Consider the following 23,049-nt stretch of genomic DNA (forward strand, 5'->3'; position numbering starts at 1 on the left):
GAGACTCAGCAGCCCATTTTCTGTCTCCACTGTAGGCCCGTGCTGGGTTTTCTCCTGAGCATTCTCTTCCCCTCCCTGCCCTATCCCAAAGGTCTGCCTAGATTCTGTTCTCCAAGGAGCCCCCTCTAAAGGCCAGGGATCTCTGGAGGTGGACACACATAAAACATGCATCGCTGAAATGCTGCTGCTGCTATCCTTTGGCTAAAGCTCCAGCCTTCCTCTTTCTCTCCTGCCTTTACACATTCAACCTGCAGACTCAGCACCCAGGCCATTTGTCAAAAGGGCATTAGAAGATCCATCCTCAAATCCAAAAGCAAAGGGGCAAGGAGGCATCCTCCTACCTTTAAGGAAGCAGTCCTTGCTGCGGACGATGACGATCTTCCTCCCCAGCAAGCAAGCTGCACGGTGGAGCTCACAATGGTTCTCATAAAACCTCCCATCGGAGCCACACACAGGCATGTAGCTGGGCCTGCATGCCTCCAGGCACCGGCATTCGGGCTCCCCCGTCTCTCTGCTGAGCATGCACCTGCTCCCACGGCTGCAGAACTTCTTCCCACAGGATGCTGGCAGCCCGTCGTGGCCAGAAAGTCCTGCCAAACACACAGACACAGAGGGTCAGCTGCGAGCATTCAGTGGTGGGGGTCATGGGCTTCCTTTGTGGTTGCATTTGCCAGTGAAGCCAAGGCCTGGGGGCTCAGGGTGTCCAAAAAAGTCTGTGCCCTACTGACAGCAGGTGGCCATGGATGCCAAGAGCAGTACCCTGCTGTACAGCATTCAGGTTTTATGGCTGGCTCACACCTAGCATCTCAGGCACCACCCCTGCCCACCCTGGGAGGGAAGGGTCAACAGGGGACCACATGGCAATAGCAAAGTGCCAGTGGACCCTGCCAACTGAGAGTAGGATGGTTTGCCAAAAGGCAGAGGCTCGAGTCACAGCTCCCATAACCACAGGGCAGGGACAGACCTGATGTGAGGAGGAGTTTTGTACAGGGGTGGGGTGGGGAGGGGAAGGATGCCAAGGTGTGATTCTGGGAGACATAGAATACCAAGCCATGGAAGTTTGGTCAGGTATGTTAGGCACTGGGGAGCTACCGCAGAGGCCAGGGAGTCAGCGTGGAGTAAGAAAGGAGAAAGTGCTACTCTAAGTGTTCGGGATGGGGGGCAGCCAAAGCAGAGAGGCTGGAGGTTGACCTTTCTCTCTAAGGAGAATGTGGTTCTCTAGGATACACATCACCAGCGGTGGGACCAGCAGCCTTTCTCTACTGCCCATCCCTTTCTAGCACCAAGCACAAAGCTGCAGCTGGGACAGGAAGGCTGAGACCCTGGGCATGGCTGCTGCCATGCTGCTAGGCATCTGCTGCACCCAACATATGAGCACAGTGACGTGAGGCACTGGTGCCGGAGCCCACATGCCCAAGTAGGCAGGGCAGCTGGTAGGGCATCTTATTGCTGGAAGGGTCCGCTTAGGCTAAAGGCCAGGCAAGTGCCCCAAAACATCATTCCACTCCACTAGAGGAGCCCAGAAAATGAGATGATTGCCATGTAGCATTAATGGCAGCAAGCAGAAATTGAGAATAAGAAAGGGATATCAAAATACAAATAAAACATAAATGCTGATTTTGTGGCCACAGAAGCCTTTGCTTTTAAGTTTTAGAGAAATCTTCAGAATACTCTGTGAGACAGAATGGCCCCAGAGGTCAACACTGAACCTTTGGTCCCAACTCTGATACCAGGAGATTAAAATGTCTGAGGGAAAAACAACCTTCTTTTTCTTGTTTTTGGTTAAGCCTGCTTTTCATCATTCTAGATTTGAAAGGAAAAAAAAAATCAGTTATCAATAGATTAGCTGCTTGATTCAATAATTCATTTAAATTCTTCCAGCCTTGGCAAGCTAAGAATTATTGACTTTTTCTTGAATCATAATAAACTAGAAGGTCAAAATATCTCTGAGCAGTGTAAAAGTGTGGATCCTAACCAGGCACGTGAATCTCCTTTATCCACTTGGCTGATGTTTGCATGTCACGGTGGAGGCTCGGCGGCATTCATCAGCTCCTGCGTACATCTTTCTGTCAAGGTTGACAGGCAGAGGGGAGCTGAGGGTGCGTGGCAGTGGGAGGCCAGGGGCTGGAGGCCCTCCACCTACCGTGTTGATGGCTGCTTTGCCACAGAGTGCATTTGATTAACACGACTCTCCTGGGTGGCTGCAAAATGGGTTACCCTGGAAAATGCTGGCGGCTATTAGAAGAAACTAATACGGCTCTAAAAATACCAGCCTTTGTTTCTTTCCCAAGACAGCCAGGGCACAAATCCGTGCTGTTGTATCACTGTTTTAATAAACTTCCCCATGTGATGGGAAGGGCACTCACTAATCACCCCAGTTTGAAGAAGCACAGCCAATGTTTCTGAGTGTCTGACCTCTCAGTTCCTGCTTTAGGGCATTTGCCCTGGCTCTACTGCCCACCCAGGCTGCACTCACTTTCCAGCTAACTCAGCTCCAACTACTCACCCCTGGGGTCCAGGGCCTCTCTGAGGTGCTTCCTGACAGTGCAAGTCTGAGCACTCCTTCTCTGGATTCCCTTCTTGAAAATGCCTGTGCTACTGTGTGGATGAGGGAGGCCCTACAGGTATGGGACCTTTGTCCTCATGCAGCCCCAGACACTTGGACTTTAAGAAACACAGTAGTTTTATTTTTATTTTTATACTTTTTTAATGTGTATTTATTTTTGAAAGAGAGTGTGAGCAGGAGAGGGGCAGAGAGAGAGAGAGAGAGAGAGAGAGAGAGAGACAGAGGATGTGGAACAGCCTCTACACTGACAGCAGAGAGCCCAGCCTGATGTGGGGCTTGAATTCACGAACTGTGAGATCACGACCTGAGCCAAAGTCTGGCGCTCAACCTGCTGAGCCACCCAGGAGCCCCAGAAAGAGTAGTTTTCAAAGGTGACCTCCTTAACTCTGACTTGGTGCCATGGCTCAAACCTCAGGTTAGATGTTGAGATAGGGAGGGTAGTGGGGGCCCCATGTCCCCGAGGGGGGACCTTTTAAGGGATGCATCTCCTCTTGCCTCCTCCAGGAGGGCAGGAGGGAAGGCGGAAGGAGGGAGACACAAAGGGGAGACAAAAGTCCAGGGAGGTGGGCCTTGTGAGGTAAAGGAGACTAGAATCTGGAGTGACTGAGCAAGAAGGGACTCAGAGACCACCTAATTCAGCCTAGACAGTTAAAGCCAGCCCACAGTGGATGGCAGGGTAGAGGATGAGCAGAACCCCCTCCTCCTGATCCTTTCTTCTCTGAAACACTGGCAGGCCCAGATCACAGTGAGTGCCTCTGAATACCAGCAATGGACATTGTGCCCTCCAGTGCCCATGTAGGAGGTATGACTGAGGCCTCCCCCATAGGCTGTGCTCTGAAGAGTTAGTGTTAAGAAAACACGTGCCAACTTGTGCTCACAGAGGTCGTCAAGAACACTCAGATTCTCTCTGACATGGAAATTGGTGGTCGGCAAATATTTGATTCCTAATTATTTGCAATTAAGGCAGAAAGAGCTGTACAGCCATGTACCTGCCTTTCCCAATCTGTAACCAGCAGGCCCCTCAAAGAGCTGGGAATGCCCTGCACAGAGGTGGGCCTGGAATCCCATCCTTGGCCAAAGAGACACAGACCAAGCAGTGGGTTGTGCACTAAACAAGCCCCTTGTTACCACTTCCTCCTTTTTATTAAAACAGAATGAATTCCCCAGTCCTAGCGGGACTATGATAAAACAGTAATGGGAAAGGTAACCAAGTGAGACCGTCAGCAACTGCCTACAGTATTTATGAGGACGACCATGATGCATGAAAAAGATATAATGTGCTTAATTTATAGTCATAAAGAAAGTCGTTTACCCAGGTTAGAAACCGATCATCTTACCAAATAAGCTGCTTTTAGACACTAATTAAATTTACTGAACACAGTTAGAAATGGGAATTGTTACATGAAAGTTATGGCAGCAGAGGAACAAGCCCATTTGTACCAGTTGGTGCTAGAGACCCCCCCTGTGACTCGGACCAGGAGTCTTGATTTGAACTCACAGACTTGGGACTGCCATCACCCCCAGCAAAGGTTAAGTTGTGCAGCTTAGGGACAGAGGAAGCCGAGGCCATGGGACCCCCACTCAGGGATCAGACAGAGGAGGTGGGTCCTTCCTCATTCACCTGTTGCAGGGGGCCCCTCCCTTGTTTTCTCACCACTGACCACCCCACACGGCGCCAAAAATTCAGTGATTTTGTTTCCAAATTCTGACCCAGTCTCTGTAACTGGTTTCCTGGCACAAAGTACCATCAGTGAGTGCTTCCCTCTCATGGATGGTGTCCAGTGGCATGTGAGGGGAAAGAAGCTAGTCTTCTACTTTGGGATGCTAACTGCCTCAGGCAAGACCTCCCAGTGCAGCACTTCGGTCTCAGAACTTGTCCCAGAGAGTGCCCTCTCCATTACGCTGTCTTAGGAGGTTCACTCCTCGCCCAGCAAAGGAATAGGGCTGAAATCCTCACTACCTTATCCCACCCTGCCGTAAAGTCACAGTAAGGTCAGACGTTGGCTCTCCCACCCACGCTGTGGGGCCCAAAGCAGGCCAAGAAGAGTGAAATGTGGCTGCAGAAGGCATGTACAGGGCCATAACGCAGCGGCCCTGCAGTGACAGCCTCACTGCTGCCTGCCATGAGCCCAGCCTCGCGCAGCAGTCTCCAGCTTCTGCAGACAACAGGTCCTTGTACAGGAACTAAGTTCCACCTGTCAGCAGACATAGCCCTTTAGAGATGGATTATACGCTTCCTTTTTTTTTTCTTTTTAAAAAGTAATTTATTTTGAGAGATAGAAGAGAGCCAGTGGGCATGCTGGGGGAGGGGCGGAGAGACAGGAAGAGAACCTCAAGCAGGCTCCACGCTGTCAGTGCAGACCCAGATGTGGGGCTTGATCCCCCAAACCATGAGATCATAAACTGAGCTGAAATGAAGAGTCGGATGCTTAACTGACCGAGGCACCCAGGGGCCCCCAAATGCTTTGTTTCCTGAGCATCCGTACACTCACCAGGGAGCTGCAGCACATAGCCAGGGTCATGGTCGGGTTTTTTAAGGACCTAGAGCTGAGAACTTGCCTTTGGGAGAGTGTCGTGTGTACAGAGGTGTGCAGCTATACATGGTGTGCCATCCAGGAGCTGTAGGTAATGGTCCCAGGTCTCCCCACCTCCACCCTCCCAAGAAAACTTACATACTCAGACACGCCCAAGGTGGTCGGGAGACAGAGTGGTGAACTTTGACTCCTTCATTGCAGAGAACGCACAAGTGCCATGTACCTGGCTGCAGAACTTGAGGCTGTGTGAGACCCAGCAGAGACCCAGCTCCCCCAGTCAGTGTGGTTCCTATGCCCCACATGGGTGGTAACATGGGGTGCTTCAGCAGTGCATGCCTGCCAGCTCTCCATCCACCTCTACAGCCATAATAGTTCTGGAGCACCTCCTATGTGCCAGACCCTATTCTAGCTGTGGGGATACAAGGGAGACCAGGACACTGTCCTCGGGGCAGTACATAGCAGTGTAGGGAGACACACAAGTATGTGAACAGGCAAACGACAACCAGATGTGGGCAAACGACAAACAAATGCTAGGAAGGAAATAGAGCACCGCAGTGGGCCAACGCCACTGGAGTCAGAGGAGCCTCGTTGAGGGGGTGAGATTTGCCCTGAGACCTGAAAGTGAAGGGGCAGAGCCCTGGGGCCAGGGAGAGGGAGCAGCCTGTGGGCCCTGGAGCTCAGTGCACACAGCAAGGGGCAGACACAGGAAGAAGCCCACTCACAATGAGGCAAACCTTGCCTGGCAGACCCAGTCTGCAGGCAGCTGTGAGTGCAGGTGCAAAGATGCCACCTTGCCCAAATGTACCCTTGCAAAAGTGGGGTGACTCTGGCTCTCTGGAAGTGTTTCTCAGCCCCTGAGTAATGAGTGTTGGAGACAGGCCTAATTGCCCTGATGTTCAGCACCCCAGCTCTACTCCTGCCCGAAAGGGGCCCATCCTCAAACACTCCCATCGGCCAGCCAGAAGGCTCTTTGCACCTTCTAGAGCCCTTCTGGCTCTCACCATGAGCCACCTTGGTGGGAACCGACATACCCTTGGGTGCTCTGGGTGCTGGGGTTTCAGGTCCATCTCTGCCCTGGAAAGTCTTATTCCTACTCAAGTGATGGGAAGAGAATCTGTAGTTCCCCCTAGAGAGGTGTGTGTTTCCAGTACCCAGGCTGAGAGGGCAATGTATGAAGTAACTACTGTTTACTGAGGCCTGTCCTGCTTAACACTTAGAACATGTGAGCTCATCTAATTCTCCTTTAGTCCTTATAAAAGCCCTATGAAAGAGACACACAGGCTTTATCCTGAGTGTGTATGTACATAGACACATGCCCATGCTACAGATGAGGAAATACAAGTCAAGAAGTGATTTGCCTATGGTCAGACAACAAATGGGCTGTAGGTAGTAGAGTCCAGATTTCAATTTAGTCTCACTCCAGATCATGAGATAATCTTCTCAGCTGGGGATGTGGAATCCATGCCAGGAAGGTACACAGTCTGAGCCACTCCATCAGCAGGACACCTCCAAACATCAGCACGACTGGCCTACGGGATCTCTGCTGCTCATGCACCAAGAGCATGCAGCTCGAAGGGCCATTTAACACCTTCTCTAAGGGCTGGATGTTTACGGAGTTATAGGAGGAAGCCCTGCTTGGGTCTCTGAACATCACAGGGCCAAACCCACTCCTCGTCATGCATTGACCCTTGGCCAGCGGCCCCATCTCTCCATCGGGAGGGATGCCTCTCAGCTGTAGCACCTTCCTACCCCTGTCCCCAGCTCCAGCCTTTTTTTTCCGGAGATTGTTGAGGTCACCACTGGGCAGATGTGATTTCCTCTCAGGGACCCCAGAGGAGAGCCTAAGCTGAGGCAAGCATGTGCTTCTTAAAAGCAGAGTTTTGACTAGCTCTTAAAGACATGACCCAATTTTCTAGGTCCCGTCACTTAACAGAAATATCTGGTTACCCATTTCTGGGAGTTGATGCAGCTTGTCACATGCACTGCTCACAGAGAGTAAACCAAGGTTTGACAAACTGGCTTCAAAACAAACCATGACTCCAAAGCCAGAAATGCCTGGAACAAAGGGAAGGGAAGACCTTCAACCTTCAGCGGGCTCTCAGTTCTGGCCAAGGAGTCTGTATCTAACCCACCACTGGGGGCTACATACTATGCAATGTTTCCGGCCAAGGCCTTTGGAGGTGGTTATTTCTAATCACAGATGAACACTGTACCAAAGCATACTTTCCCCAAACTTAAAAACATGCCTCTCATGAGAATATAAAGTGAGCACAAGTTGATCATGTATGAAGGGATCACAGGAGTGAGAAGCTGGTTCAGGGGAGAAATGGAAGGGGTATATGAATGGGGGCTGAGCGGCCAGGTGAGGCACACAGCTGGTGAATGACATACAGGACAAGAAGACACAACTCTGGGGCCATTTTTTCCACCAAGAAGAAACAGTCCACCTTTGTACTGGGCATAAATCTATGAGTTAGCGGTTAACTGCAGAGTAAGGGCCTCGAGACAGTAGTACCTAGTGAGATAAACAGAGTTGCAGCCTCTCGTCCAGATCATAAACAACCCTTGGGTGAGCCTGTTAAATGCTGCTCCAGGATGACCTGGGAGGATGCGTCACCTGCCTTTTGCCTTATTTCCAAATTTTGGGGATTTCCCCCAGTACCACGGAGTACCTACAGCTATAGATGTCATTTGAAAAGGCCGTCATGGAGTTTCACCTTTCCCCCCTACCCTGGGCATCTCCTGTCCTTGGAGCCCCCAGGCTCAGAGAGACCCCAGAAGGGAGGACACAGAGCCCCCAACCACTGAGCTCAGCTTTGCTGTCACAGCCGAGAACTCCCATGTGGGAAGGGCACCTGGCGGTGCAGAGCAAGAGTGAGCTGGGGCAGGGGTGTGTCACCAGATGCAGGGTTAAGCCTCAGCATTGACACAGCCCTGAATTCCTACCCTTGTCAGCCATGTGACCCCTGCCAAGTTCTCCACCCACTTATCCCTCTGATTTTTTAAAAAGTTTTATTTATTTTTATTTTTGAGAGACAGAGACAGAGCATGAGCGGGAGAGGAACAGAGAGACTGGGAGACACAGAATCCGAAGCAGGCTCCAGGCTCTGAGCTGTCAGCACAGAGCCCGATGTGGGGCTCGAACTCATGAACCAGGAGATCATGAGCTGAGCTGAAGTTGAACGCTTAACCGACTGAGCCACCCAGGAGCCCCACCTACTTTAAAAAAGAAGACAATGATGGTTTGATGCTTACAGGATTGTTTTGAGGACTAATTGAGATAATTCATAGAGAGAACTTGGCACATCATAAGTGTTCAATTCAAACACTCAGTGACAGAGTGAACAGTACCGAAAGCTATGAAGCCATTTGGTTTTACTGACTCAAGTGGACACAAGTGTGGGCTAGTGACGGTCTTCAGGAGGCCTGCCTTAATGAAAAGGAGAGCATAATTACACTGAGATATAAGTTGTACTGACTGGCTCTAAAAGGCAGACTCGAAACAGCAAGCTTCAGCATGTCTCAAGGACATGCTTCCCTTTGCAATTTCGCCCTGGGGATTCGCTCGCACCGTGTAAACTCTGCCCAGCCTCCAAGGTGAGGGAGCCTGAAATCACACATTCTGAGGGCAGAGAACTGAATGGCTGCCCCAACCTCTGTGGGCTCCACTCAATATCTCAGGGCCTCTGCCCTGCCAGGAGAGTCTGGAGCTCAGCTTCAAAGACAGCCCGTGGCCTGGGGCCCGCTTACCATGCTCAGGTCCTGGTGTGTTTCCTTTCCTTCTGGGAGCCCTTCATGCCGTGATGCCACCTTGATCTCTACTTTGTGTGACAACGGTGAACTGGCTTGACTCACGATTTTGAGAGCTTTCTCCCCGAGGCCTCCCATAGGCATACTCCATCTAAGACGGGCTCCCGGGCTGCTGGCCAGCACACAGCACTTTGCACAGCACAGGTGGGGACCTCCTGCTTCTCTGGATCTTCAGACAGAAGAGCGGGTCCTGGGGCAGGGCCCTCAGCAGCTGGACTTCACAGTCATTTGATGCTCTTGGGCCAGGGATGGCGGTGTCTCTCTGGTTTCAGGGCAAGAGCCAGGTTCTCCTTCTTATGTTTAGAGTGCAATAACGGGCCTAATACAGAGTGGCTGTGGGAAGTGCCAGGGGAAAGACTGAATTTGATTAAGCTTGCCGGCCAAAGATCCAAGTCCTCAGAAATCAGTGGTTTTAAACAAGCAGACACAGTGAGTAGCAGAAAGAATGGGCACCGTGGAAAGCACAGGGCGGGCAAGTCTCCTTCCTGTGTGAGCCTCAGTTTCCTCAACAGGATCATGAGGGGCTTCTACAGAGATCCCGTGAGACAGGAAAAACAACCTCATGCCAGTGAATTTAGGAATATAAAAGCCCGTGTCCTACCTTGCCTGTCTTTGGCTATAATAAAACCATCTCTTCTTCTTTGCCTTTGTGTCTCCGTTTGCCCTTATCAAGCTATCTCAACGGGCTTCTGAAGGGTTATTTCACAGACCTTCTTAAAAAGAAAAGCTGAATGAAAATGGGAACCACAATGGAATTTTTGCCCTTGGGAGAGTTTCTTTTGCAAAATGGTTTTGTTTTAGAGCACTTCCTCCAAATGTATTCCTGTCCCCAAGTTCCCGTTCTTTGCCTAAAGCCTCTTCAGTTTGCATCTGTCTTATTCTCTGCCACCAGACCTCTCATTTTTCCTCCTGGTTCCAAGCTCTCCTGTCACTTTCTCTGGCTCCTCGGGGCTCCCTGAATCTTCGAGCCGAGGGGGCCAGATGTTGCCGCTCTCGATGGGTCTCTACTCTCCCGCTGACACCTCATTATGTGGGTTCTTTCCTGCTTCTCTACCGACTAATGATTCAAGGCCATGACACCGTGGGCTGCTTCCAATTATTTCAAGGCTTATTGCGGAGACTCTCAGCATGAGGCACCGTGGTGCTCCCCAACATTTATACTCCAGACTTATGAGCATGGAGGGGAGGCTACTTTCTTCTAGGGCCCTTTACCTGCTGTACAAGAGCTGCCCCCATGTCAACATCTTGCCTTGGTAGATCACTTATCACAGATGTGTGTCACAACTAGACAGAACAGCATGATCATCTCCTTGATTATTCTGTTATTTTTTAAAAAATGGAGCTCAATTAGAATATTTACTATTCATGTAGAAAAAAATCAGTACTTTCTAATCAGAAGGGTGTCAATTTCTCAAAGATCTGCCCTTTTCTCTCAATGGAATCAGCAGCCATATTATCAAAACAAAGCTTAGTAACAGTATCAAATAGATAATATCATTTCTTCTCTTGTCAGCACCCACCCTCTGACTTTCCTGAGCCAATCAGCTGTTGAGGCCTCGGACAGGTGGGTGCAAGGGCTCATGGGAGGCTGGCTGCTTTCCTGGCTCCATGGGTAGTCTGTGTGCTCTACCCCTGAGACCAAGGGAGCCCTACAACCTGTCTACTCCCACATGGAGAACCCTAAAGTCTGCCACCCACTCCCAACCAGGCACTATTTATGAGACCACTACTGCCTTAAGGTCCTTCAGCATGTGAACCTGCGCCCCAGTGAGCAGGCAGTGGGAAATAACCATTTACAGGAGGGGTCTGGTCTCCAAAAAGGGAAGAATGACCAGAACTAGACCTGCGAGAGGAGGAGGATGACAACTCGATAGAGAGAATATAGTACGAGAACTCTAGGAGACTTCAGCACAGTGCAGAGAGGGGTTTTAAAGAGAGCTATGATTTTTTTAAAGTTATTTATTTATTTTGACAGAGCATGTATGAGCAGTGGAGGGCAGAGAAACAGGGAAAGAAAGAATCCCAAGCAGGCTCCACACTGTCAGCACAGAGACCAATGTGAGGCTCGAACTCACGAACCATGAGATCATGACCTGAGCTGAAATCAAGAGTTGGACGCTTAACTGACTGAACCACCCAGGTGCCCCAAGACAGCTATGATTTTTGAGCCAAAAAGAAAATCAGAGGAATGTAAGGGCAGAATGGTCACTATTGGGACTCAGATTAGTGGACTCCATGGTCAAGGATGTATCTCAGAGTCCAGTGCAAAAATAAAAACAGGGCGCCTGGATGGCGCAGATTACATGTCAGACTCCTGATTTCGGCTCAGGTCATGATTTCATGGTTCGTGGGTTCGAGCCCTGCACTGAATTCCCCACTAGCAGTGCAAAGCCTGATTGGGATTCTCTGCCTCTCTCTCTGTCCCTTTCCTGCTTGAGCTTGCTCTCGCTCTCTCAAAATAAATAAATAAACATTAAAAAGAAATAAAAGTCCTAAACTATAGTAGTCATTCTAAATAAAAACTCTAAGGAAAAAGGAATAGAGGAAAACTCCTTAAATATGGCATCTTACATGGCCAACCACTGTTTCAGTTAAAAGCAGGAGCCAGACAGGGATACCTGTCTTCAGCATTTGTATTCAAAAAGGAAGTATAATAAGATAAGAAAATGAAATAATCAGTAAAAATTTGGAAAAGGCAATTGACAACTATATCTTTTTGGTGACTGTATCTGTATACTTAGAAGACAAAGAGACTCCTGTGACAATATTAAAATTGCAAGAGAATTAGGATGAGGTAGTTGAACAGATGATAAATATGCCAAAATCAATCATTCTTCTCTTCATTAGCAATAAATAATTAGAAATGGAAAAGGGAAAAACAGTCCACTCATAATAATGGTAAAAACCATAAAATATTTACGAATAAATTTAACAAGAAAGCCATAAGACCAATATGAAATGACCATAAAATCTTATTGAAGGTCATAAAATAAGATTTGAACAAATGCAAAGGCATTTATTATTCTTAGGTGGAAAGACATTATCATAAATTTACAAATTTAATGCAATCCTTTTAGAATTGGATAAAATGATCTTAAGAAGTTCATTTGGAAGAATAAGTGCCCCCAGATAACCAAGAAAAATAAAAAACAAAAGAAAGAAAGAGAAAGGATTGTTGCCTTAACCACCATCAGAACTTGAAACCAGAATGTCACCACTGCTATGATCAAATCGATGATACTGACCAAGGGAGAGACAAAGCAATGACTGCAGATGTGGCAATGAAACAGAAGAGAGGATCCGGGGCACCTGGGTGGCTCAGTCAGGTAAGTGTCTGGTTCTGGGTTTCAGCTCAGGGCATGATCTCACGGTTCGTGGATTCAAGCTCTGTGTCGGGCTCTGCACGGACAGTGTGGAGCCTACTTGGGATCCTGTCTCCCTCTCTTTCTGCCCCTCTCCCTCCCTCTCTCTCTCAAGATAAATAAACTTAAAGAAAAATGAAGAGAAAATCCAGAAATAAATCCCAGTGTATATATATGAATATTTGGTGTATGACAGGAGCGACCACTGCACTGGGAACATGAGGGTCATTTATGTGATAGATGATGCTGAGGTATGTACCTCTTCACCTGGAATAAAATCACACTGGGACCCTATTTCACACCACATAACCATCAAATTCAAATAGCTAAATGTTTAAATTTTTTATATTAAATAATGACTAGCTATGAAAGAACATTTACACACTTTGTGGACAGCATCGGGATTACAATAGAGTGAACAATTCTGTACTCATCGACCCATTTCAAGGAAAGGAACTGTTTTTTGAGTTTTGAATTTCTTGGCATTGCTCTCATTTCTACTCAGAGGTAAACGTTACCCTCAATTTTGTGTTTACTATTGCTTTGCTCCTGCTTTGTCATTTGACCTCACTCTTTCCAATACATTGCTTGTTCTACATGTTTCTGAATTTTATATAAATGAGTCATTACCTGAGACATAATCGTTCTGCTCCTACACTGTGGGGCTTCACCTCCATCTTTGCATAAGGCTGCAATTCATGTATTTTCCCTTACAGTGCCTGATGTATACACATACCATTAACCACTGGGATAGTCTAGTTAGGTTCTTTACTGCCTTTCCCTACGTCCCTCTTTCACTCTTTGGTCTCTTTATTTCACCTGTCATTTTCTTCCTTCTACTCACACCAAAACTAAATACCCTTCGTATAAAGATCCTTCAGAACATATGAACGCCAAACACTCCTTTCCTGACCTGAATACATGACAAGAGCACCTTACTTCTATCTTTATTTCTCATCATTCCCTTGTCTACCTCAACTTTTCATAGTTATGTGTGTCTAAAATATCCCTATTATCCTCATTTGGAAGAACTATTCATGCTGGGTAATTAATTCTATGTTTACTGATTTTTTTCTCTCGATTCAATTGCATTGAATCTTCCTCTCCTCTTAGGCTTTCACTGTTGTTAAGATGTCAGCTGACAGTCTTTTCAGTCCTGTGTAGGTAATTTCAGGATCCCTTTGGCTTTCTACGGCTTCTCTGTGACGTAAGCATGCATGTTTCTCTGTGTTTATTCTGCTGGTAATTCATTGGATTTCCTGGAAGTAAGGATTCTTGTCTTTCATCAGTTTGTGATAACTCACAGGCATCTACCTTTAAAGATGATCTCTGTTCCCTTGCTCCTCTCCTTTTTCTTTTCTTTGGGTATTCTGATTAGATCTGGGCTGTAAGTTCTCTTTCTGTCTCAATCTCTCCTCTCTTGTTCACACTTCCCATGTGGAGTTCTCCTGTGCTGCACTGGAGGGATTTTTCCAAATTCACCTTCTGGCTCCTGAATTTCCTCTTCAGCTTTTTCTAATCTGCTCTTACACTTTCCCACCAAGTCAGTAAATTGAATTTTTATTTTGAGAGATTCTATTTAGTCCTGCACAGGGTGATTGGTCATTTGTTTAACCTCTTGATTTTTTAACCTTGTTTTCAATATTTTAAAGATATTAACCAGACATATTTTATATTCTGTGTCCTTTTGCTCTTGATGCTGATTCCTCATGGTGCTTTAGCCCATGGTGTTAAACATTTTTTTTAAATGAGCTCCCATTTCCTGAAGGTTTATCTGTGAAAGTTTTTGAGGCACAGTTTGAAGACAGGCTCATCCTGATTGTGCCAGGTACCCAAGGATTCCATCATTCTGGGTTAAAGTAAATTTATGCTTGAGATCTTTCAGGTGCTTTTCATCTGCACTATAATTCCATGTGGAGATCAGCACGTGACTGTGCATTATCAGGCACTTTCTCCAGCTCTATCCCTTTGCCGCTTTCTAATCTCGTGCCGAGATTTGAGACAAGCACATATTCTTGTAGTTTCTTGGACAGGGTGGGTTTCTTTCTCATTCACCCTTCCACTGTAGATGTAACTCTTTGGTTTCCCACATGTATATTTTCCAAACATGTCCCCCTTGGAAGTCTCCTGGGATGTGTCCTTGGTACCCTGAATTCTGCGAGGTGTGCAAATGAAAGCTAAAACTCACCCATATGGGCAAAAGCCCTCAAGGCAAAGCCAGCTGCATGGCTACTTTACCTCTCTGGGTTCCTGATTTCACTTGGTTTTTCAGCCTCTGAGTTATTTTTATTTTCTCATCAGCACAACAATGCTTCAAAGGATTTACCAAATATTTATCTGCCATATTGCCAGAGGCAAAAGTCAGATTATAATTTTTTAAAATAGTATGCAACAATTAAACACTGTGATAAATACAAAGATATTATATTCAACACACCACCATTCAGCACTTTGGAGAGCAGATGAGAACAGGTTCTGTGGCAGAAAAGGCTAAGGAAAGGCTGGGGTCACTGACACATAGCCTATTTTAATTTTCCTGAGTCCACCTGCCTGTTTCAAGCAAATTTAAACTCTTCCATCAGGAGGAACTTGAACAATAAAGAAAAGCCCATTACAAGGTACTGTGGAGAATAAAAGGACACAGGTATCACCAATAACCTGTACCCCTATCTTCTACAGTGAATTCCTGACTAGGAGTCTCTCAGTATTTACCATAACATACAGATGTGCCTGGTGACAAATACAATGTCAGTGACTGATCCCTTTTGGACCACTTCTGTTTTTTTTTTTTTAATGTTTATTTATTTTTAAGAGCGAGAGAGACAGAGCGTGAGTGCGAGAGAGGCAGAGAGAGGGAGATATGGAGACACAGAATCCAAGACAGGCTCCAGGCTCTGAGTTGTCAGCACAGAGCCCGATGCGGGGCTCAAACTCATGAAGTGAGATCATGACCCGAGCTGAAGTTGGACGCTTAACCGACTGAGGCCACCCAGGCGCCCCTTGGACCACTTCTGATAAAAGAAATAGCAAAGACTGAGCTGAGTTTGAAATATCTTCTAACTAAGCAAGGCTTTGCTTCAGACAGTCCCAGCACAATGTGGGTCTCTGGCCTAAAATGCCATTTGATCTCTAGTTTATATTGACCAGAAGAAGCTTGTCTTTGACTGGTCCTAGTCTCCTGAGGCAGCAGCATCAGAAAGTGGGGCTTTACTCTCGCTGATGTGTTTCTACCTAAAGCTTGGGAAGAAATCACTCTGTAATAAGTAGTAGCTCAATGTTATTTATAAGTGGCAGAATCACAAAGAATTAGAAATCAAAATATCCTTCTAAGCAGGTCATATTAACCAAGACGAAATTATTTTTCATTCATGACATAAAGTACGCTTACCATCTCAACTCTAAACATGCCGGAATGACTTTTCATTTTTTATTCCAAGGAGAGTAAATTCTAAAGATAGTTTAGTTTCAGAAATCCACAGTTCAGAGGAAGGCAGCAGAATACAGTGGTGACCAAGTCAGGCCCTCCCAAGGAAAGGGACCAAAAAGATGTGGCCTACTGGGTGCTGACAGGCATCTCATCTGGGTTGTGGCAAGATGGGTCTAGGGCCCACAAAGGAAGGTGGCTGAGTGAGGCAGCAGCCTGATGGGAGTCAGGAGATAAGTTTATGTATAGGCAGATCTAGCAATAAATACATACACTGGGGATAGTGGGAGCCAGATTCCCTGCTGAAGAAGAGAGTTCCAAAAACAGAAAGAGGGGAAGCTAGGATAAGGCCTATGGATGGACTGGCACTCAAGGTACTTAAGTGATGGGTCATGGCTTTTGGGACACAGGTGTATATGTATATACAGTACCTACATTTCCTATGTCTCTTCTCCGAGAGTTTCTGGGAGCAGCAAAACCCCAGTGGTAAAGAGCACATTTAACTCTCATGTCTTGGTTTCTAAATGCAATTTACCGCTAAAGGGAACCAAGGCTCTTTGAAGAAATGGTTTGTGCCAGGGAATGGGCAGGGAAAATATAAAAAGAGTGCAAATATCTTTTTGAGCCAGAAACTAAGGAAGGCACTTAAAAAATCATGAGACATATCAAAAAGACACAGAAGCCAGTTTGAAGAAGCTCTCACTGGCCAAGCCTGTAACACTCTGATCAAAAAATAAATAATGATAGTAACAGATAATATCCTATTGAATAAACAGAATTTACAAACTTACATTGATTTTTAAAAAGCAAGTGAATGGGGAAAAAGAAAATTCTTTCTTATAGAATTTCAATTAATAAATGCAGAAGAAATGATGGAATTAGAAAATTTCAGGCAAACAAAATCAGTAAATGCTACAACTCATGGGTGAAAGGGGATTAACAAGATATTTACAATTTCAAAATATCTCATTACAAAGCATTTAGTAGTTTTAAAGGAAAATAGAGCAACTCTACAATGGAGAAAGCTGGAAAATTTCACCTCATTCAAACGATCCGTTAACATTAGCTGTCATGGGACAAGCTGCCATCAGTTTCTACTTAATGGGATACAGGGGAAGAAAGCCTGTCATCAGTTATATTTTTGCCTCAAATTCATCACCTCAATGTAGTCATGAGGAAACATCAGACAAAGCCAAATTGATGGACATTATTAAATGACTGGCCTAAAATCTTTAAAATTTTTTTAAAATGTTTATTTATTTTTGAGAGAGACACACAGAGCATGAGTGGGGGAGGGGCAGAGAGAGAAGGAGACACAGAATCCAAAGCAGGCTCCAGGCTCTGAGCTGTGAGCACAGAGCCTGACGTGGGGCTTGAATCCATAAACCATGAGATCATGTCCTGAGCCGAAATCAGACACTTAACCAACTGAGCCACCCACATGCCCCTGGTCTATAATCTTTAAAAACATTAAGGATATGAAGAATAGGGAAGGAATGAAGCAAGCAGCCTGAGGACAGATAACAACTAAGTGTCATGGGTGATCTGGTTTCAATTCCCTTACTAAAAAAAACATGATTAGGACAGGTGGCAAAATGTGAATGCACTCTTTGGGTGAATATAGGAGAATTTTTGCACTGTCCTGAAATTTTCCAGTAATATGGGAAATATTGGGGAAAAATAGGGCATCTGAAATTTGATAGAATTCTACTTCTGTCTAGGATACAGACATTTGCAGAAGATTGTTGTTCCCATTATAACAATAAGAAAACACCCAATAAACTAAAATTCATACCTTTTTTTAAGTCATGGGGCAATAAACAAGGAATATATGTTTAAGTGAACTAAACTCAAGAAGAACACGTCTTTTATAAAAACTGAAATTCACAATATCTGAAATAAAGGATTTACTAAGTAGACTTTATTAAGAATAAGTTGAAGGGACACAGTGGAAAATGGATGAATAAATTAAGATAAGTCAATAATAGAAAAGCCTGGATTGAAACACAGAGACAAAAACTATTCAACAGATCATTAGAGAACTGTGGAAATAGGACTAACATACATGTTAATTGGAGTTTTACAAGGAGAAGAGAGAATAAGGTGGAAGGAATATTTGAAAAGATACTGATTAAAGTTCTATAAAACTTAAATACATCAGGGCAATATCCAAGAAGGTAAGTGAACCCCAAGTAAAATAAACACAAAGGAAACCACAAAGGCAAATCATCAAACTACTGAAAATCAAAGATAACAAGAAAATGTAACAAGTAGCCAGAGGAAAAAAGATCTATCACCTTCAAGAAAATGACAATAACAATGATGTTTCACTTCTCATCAGAAATAATGGAACTCAAAAGACAATGAACTAAGGTTGCAGTTCAAGAAGAAGAAAGAATACCAAAAAGAAGTAAAAGGAGGAAAAATAAATGTAAGAAAAAAAAAACCCCACAATAGAAAACCTTCCCACCAGTAGTATATGAGTATTCTGCCCCCCCCCACATCCTTGTCAACACTTGCTATAATCAGTCTTAAATTTTAGCCATTTGAATAGATTGTGATCTATTACGATAGATTGTAATAGTATATCATTGTATTTTTAACTGGCATTTCCCAATGACTAATAAGGTTGAACATCTTTTAATGTGTCTATTTGCCATCCATAGTATTTATTTATCTAAGGGCAATGAAAGCCTATGTCCACAAAAGGACATAAATACAAAACATCCCTAGAAGCTTTTAAAAAAAAAATTTAACGTTTATTTATTATTGAGAGACAGAGAGACAGAGCATGAACATGGGAGGGGCAAAGAGACAGGGAGACACAGAATCCAAAGCAGGCTCCAGGCTCTGAGCTGTCAGCACAGAGCCCGATGCAGGGCTTGAACTCACAAACCGTGAGATCATGACCTGAGCCGAAGTCAGACGCTCAACTGACTGAGCCACCCAGGTGCCCCTAAAACATTCCTAGAAGGTTTATTCTTTTTTTTTTTTTTTAATTTTTTTTTTCAACGTTTATTTATTTTTGGGACAGAGAGAGACAGAGCATGAACGGGGGAGGGGCAGAGAGAGAGGGAGACACAGAATCGGAAACAGGCTCCAGGCCCTGAGCCGTCAGCCCAGAGCCCGACGCGGGGCTCGAACTCACGGACCGCGAGATCGTGACCTGGCTGAAGTCGGACGCTTAACCGACTGCGCCACCCAGGCGCCCCGAAGCTTTATTCTTAATAGTCCTCAAATGGAAACAAACTTCATGTGCATCAACAGGAATGACTATGTACACTGTGATATAGTCATCCAATGAAATACTACTCAGCAATAAAAAGGAAGAAACTAATTTACCAACAATGTGGAGAAGACTCTGAAACATTATGTTGAGTGAAAGAAGCCAGAGCCACGAGATCCCTTTTGTATAGTTCCACTTACATGAAGTCCAGGAACATGTGAACTAATCTACCTATGGTGGTTGGAATTGGAACAGTGATGACCTCTGTATCGAAGGGTTGGCTGGAAAGGGATCTGAGATTACTTGGCAGGAAGATAGAAAGTTTCATGTCTTGAGTTGAGTGATGGTGTATACATTTGTCAAATAATTGTGTATTATTTGACAAATATGCAAATGTGTATACATTTGTATATCATTCACAAAGATATAGGCATCTCATTGCATGTATATTATACCTCAATTTAAAAAGAATCCATATTCAGATTGTACTTTTTTTCTAGGACAACACCTGAGATTAAATTATCACAAGTAGAGATTTAAGAAATCTTTCAGGTGCCTGGGTGGCTCAGTCAGTTCAGCATCCGACCTCGGCTCAGGTCATGATCTTGCAGTTTGTGGGTTCGAACCCCGCGTCGGGCTCTGTGCTGACAGCTTAGAGTCTGGAGCCTGCTTCGGATTCTGTGTCTCCCTCTCTCTCTGCACCTCCCCTGCTTGTGCTCTATCTCTCAAAAATAAATAAAAATGTTAAAAAAATTTTAAAAAATCTTTATATTAAAAAAATTTTTGACATTGCATCCAAATCGCACCCAGTAATCCAGGGCTTCTCACCAGGTCCAGTTGGATAGAGGGGCCCTGGTCCACTCCAGGCTGTGGGAGGATGGGTGGGGTGGGGGGTGGGCTCAGACAGGGCTGCTGGGCAAATGCCTCGGTAGAAATGTGTGACTGCAAGTGACAGTACTGCCACAGCAGCAGGAAGTCGACAGGAGCCTGGCAGTCCCCCAGAGCTGCTCACACCGCAGAGCCACCTGGGCTGGCCTGCGGTTGCAGCACGACACACAGAGCTGACTTCACGGGTGTGTGACTAGTGCGGTAATGCAGGTCTCTGCACTTGGAGGGACCCGGTGCCTGGCATTAAATGCTCTGAAGTTGCTGTCCTGAAATACGGACCAATTACGCCAAAGTGTGTGTTCTGTAAGAAAAGGCCAACAGGAAGGCAGAGGATGTGTCATGTGTGTTCCTCACTCACCCTGCCTCCTCGCCTCCACTGGATGGCTCTCTGCGGCCAGCTCCTTAGGCCTGGTGCCCTCCCTCGGGGGCCTTCCTCTATGTAACTTCTGTTGTTGTCCTCCACCTTTGGTGGTGAAGGGGTCATGTTGGGGGAGGGGGTCTGTATTGTTTTTTGCCCTCCACCTCTGGTAGGGGCTTGGGTGGGCATGTGGGAGGGGGATTGTTTGGACGCACACCACTGAACATCTCAGGGGGGCCATGAGGGCGGCTGTCCCTGACCCGGGCTGACAGCACCGTGGTACCAACACTGGGGGCCTCAGGGCTCAGCTTCAACTAAGGTTCTGAGCAGCCCCTGGTACAGAGGTTGTAAGCCCTTGGGGGAGGTCCATCTGCAGTGGGGTGGGTCAGTGGGCCTAGGGTGAGGTGAAGCTGGGGTCCCAAAGTTTCATTTTGCAGTGCCCTACAAATTCTGTCGTCAGTCCTGGCCACCCCTGCCTGCTCTCGGTGCATTTCCTCCTGCATGACACAGGCCTGGGGTGCGTGTAGCTGTCTAGTCTGTTTGCTGAGCTCTTCATTTGCTTTCTTGGTGTACAACACACGAGATGGTCATGACCCTGACTCTCGGGGACACTGGCAAGTTGGCCCCAGAAGCGGAGCCATTTCTGACACCTTGGCACTCTCTTCAGAAATGGTTCCTAAGTGCTATTCTTGGGAGAATCACAAGGGAGCCTATCTTGTCATCTTGAATGACTGCTCACAGGACACAGAACCAGGTAGAAAGGGGCTGCAAACTGGGGTGGGCATTCTTCTTTCTCATTCATTCATTCATTCATTCATTCATTCATTCATTCTGTATTGAGCACTACTGTATGCCAAGCTCTCTTCTACATACTGGAGATACAGCAGTGGCCAAAACATAGAAAATCATTGCCCTTATGGAGCTTCAATTTGAAAGGAGGTGACAGACAGGAAGTGACACTGCTATGAAAGAAGAAGAAGCAGGAAAGGGGTAAGGAGCTAAAGGTGAAGGGATATTTGGATAAGGTGGTCAGGGAAGGCCTCTTGGAGGAGGTGGCCTTTCAGCAGGCACTTGCATGGAATGAGGGAACAAGTCAGAGAGGCTCTGAGGACAGACCAAGTGCCAAGCCCCAAGGCAGGGATGAATTTGGTGTTTTGAAGGAAGAGCAGGAAGGGGGGCTGAAGAAGAGGCCAGGGTGGGACAGAGCCTGCAGGGCATGTGGGGAGCTCTGACTGCACCCTACTGTGCCGACAAGCCGCTGGAAGATTATGAGCAGGACGGTCATACGGTATGATTTCTGTTTTTTTTTTTTAATTCATTTATCTTTTTTTTGAGAGAGAAACAGAGAGTGTGTGAGTGGGGGAGGGTAAGAGAGAGAGGGAGAATCTCAAGCAGGCTCTATAGTGTCAGCACAGAGACTGATGTGGGGCTCGAACTCATGACACCATGAGATCGTGACCTGAGCCGAAACCGAGTCAGATGCTTAACCGGATGAGCCACCCAGATGCCCCCAGTATCATTTCTGTTTTTAAGATGGACTGTGGCTGCTGCATGGGGGGTTCACTGGGACGATGGCACAAGGAAAGGGAAGGGGAGCGGTTCAGGAGGTGACTGTGCTTGTTGAAGCAAGAGATGCCGGTGGCCTGGGCCAGCAGTTTGTGCGCTATTTCAGGTGGGGCTGCTGATCCGGGGATGGTGCCGTGAGCGAAAGACAGGGGTCACGAATGGCAGCGTGGGCTTTTACCTGAATAACCAGGTGTTGTCCCTGAGATGGGAGAACAGGGGGATGATTAGGTTTGGGCATAAAATCAAGAATGGGTTCCAAGTACACCAGGATGGAGAGGTCTATTAAGGGTCCCAGGGGAGAAAAGCGAGGGGCTTTGTGAGCCCGGGGCTGGGGAAAAGGTGTGGCAGAGGGAGGCAGGGACTCGAGATTCTAAAATCACAGGACTGGATGACATCACCCTGGGCATGGTGGGGATAAAGAAGAAAAGAGTGTTTACCCGAAATAAGTGATTCTTAGGCAATTCTCAAGTGTGGACATTTGTGAAACCGAGCAATCCCCCTTCTGCAATAGGAGCTTGGTGTTTAATTTGAAGATGATGCATTTAATTAGGTCATTCAGCCTAACGTTAAACTCTTGCCACACATTTTATTGTTCCTTCAGGTGCCTCCAGTGGTTACAGCTCCGAAAGAGCACCCACACTCCTGGGGCCGGAGGTTATTGTTCTAATGAACGAGGCCTTCAGTCTCCAGCTCCGAGAGCACGAAGCTGGAGGGACAGAGAGCACAGAGGAGACGCACTGGCTCCCCACAGCCTTAGCTCCAGGTTTGAAGTTTCCTTTGTACAGTTGCTGCTCAGGGACAATGGAGAAGAAAGAAAAGATCCCCCGGTATTTCTGTCACAACAGGTTGGAGCCTGGCACACTGGCTTTGTTCTCAGACTGAACAAATTAACGGGAATCTTGTTTCCCGGTCGCGCCTCCGATTCCTCTGTGACTACTCAGCACTGCTCACCTTGATGCAGGCGGCAGCCCGGACCTGCATTCGTCTACATCAGCAGAAACTTCGGTGCTAAACCCATCCAGGCGGTGCCTCCGGCTGTCCTGTTTGCATGGCAGGAGCTGAAGCATGAAGATCTTCCTTCCTGGGGAGAGCTCCCCCCACCCCCCCGGTCTTGCTACCTTAGTTATCTCTATACCTGTGCCAAGGCACTGCACGCAGTGCTCCCTGCAGAGGAGATGCTCCACACATATGTCCTGGAACTTTGGAGGCAGGGATGCTGCCCGATTCTGCTACCACACAAGGAACTGAGCCCCTGCCACATGCAAACAGGAGTTTGCTGGAAAGGGTGGTGACGGTCGGGAGAGGGGCAGGTGGA

The 23,049-nt window shown here is 46.6% G+C and overlaps 1 protein-coding gene across 3 annotated transcripts in view; it reads right to left on the minus strand.

The window, feature by feature from the left end:
- FSTL4 (follistatin like 4) overlaps window positions 1-23,049 on the minus strand; it is a 591,179-nt gene that overhangs the window by 213,784 nt on the left and 354,346 nt on the right. For all 3 annotated transcript variants that reach the window (XM_045488893.1, XM_045488882.1, XM_045488902.1), the window contains one exon: window positions 342-590. In XM_045488893.1, the coding sequence (XP_045344849.1) occupies window positions 342-590 (249 nt within the window). The remainder of the gene's footprint in view (window positions 1-341; window positions 591-23,049) is intronic.

Source organism: Leopardus geoffroyi, chromosome A1 (assembly GCF_018350155.1).
Source record: "Leopardus geoffroyi isolate Oge1 chromosome A1, O.geoffroyi_Oge1_pat1.0, whole genome shotgun sequence".
Classification (NCBI taxonomy): Eukaryota; Metazoa; Chordata; class Mammalia; order Carnivora; family Felidae; genus Leopardus; species Leopardus geoffroyi.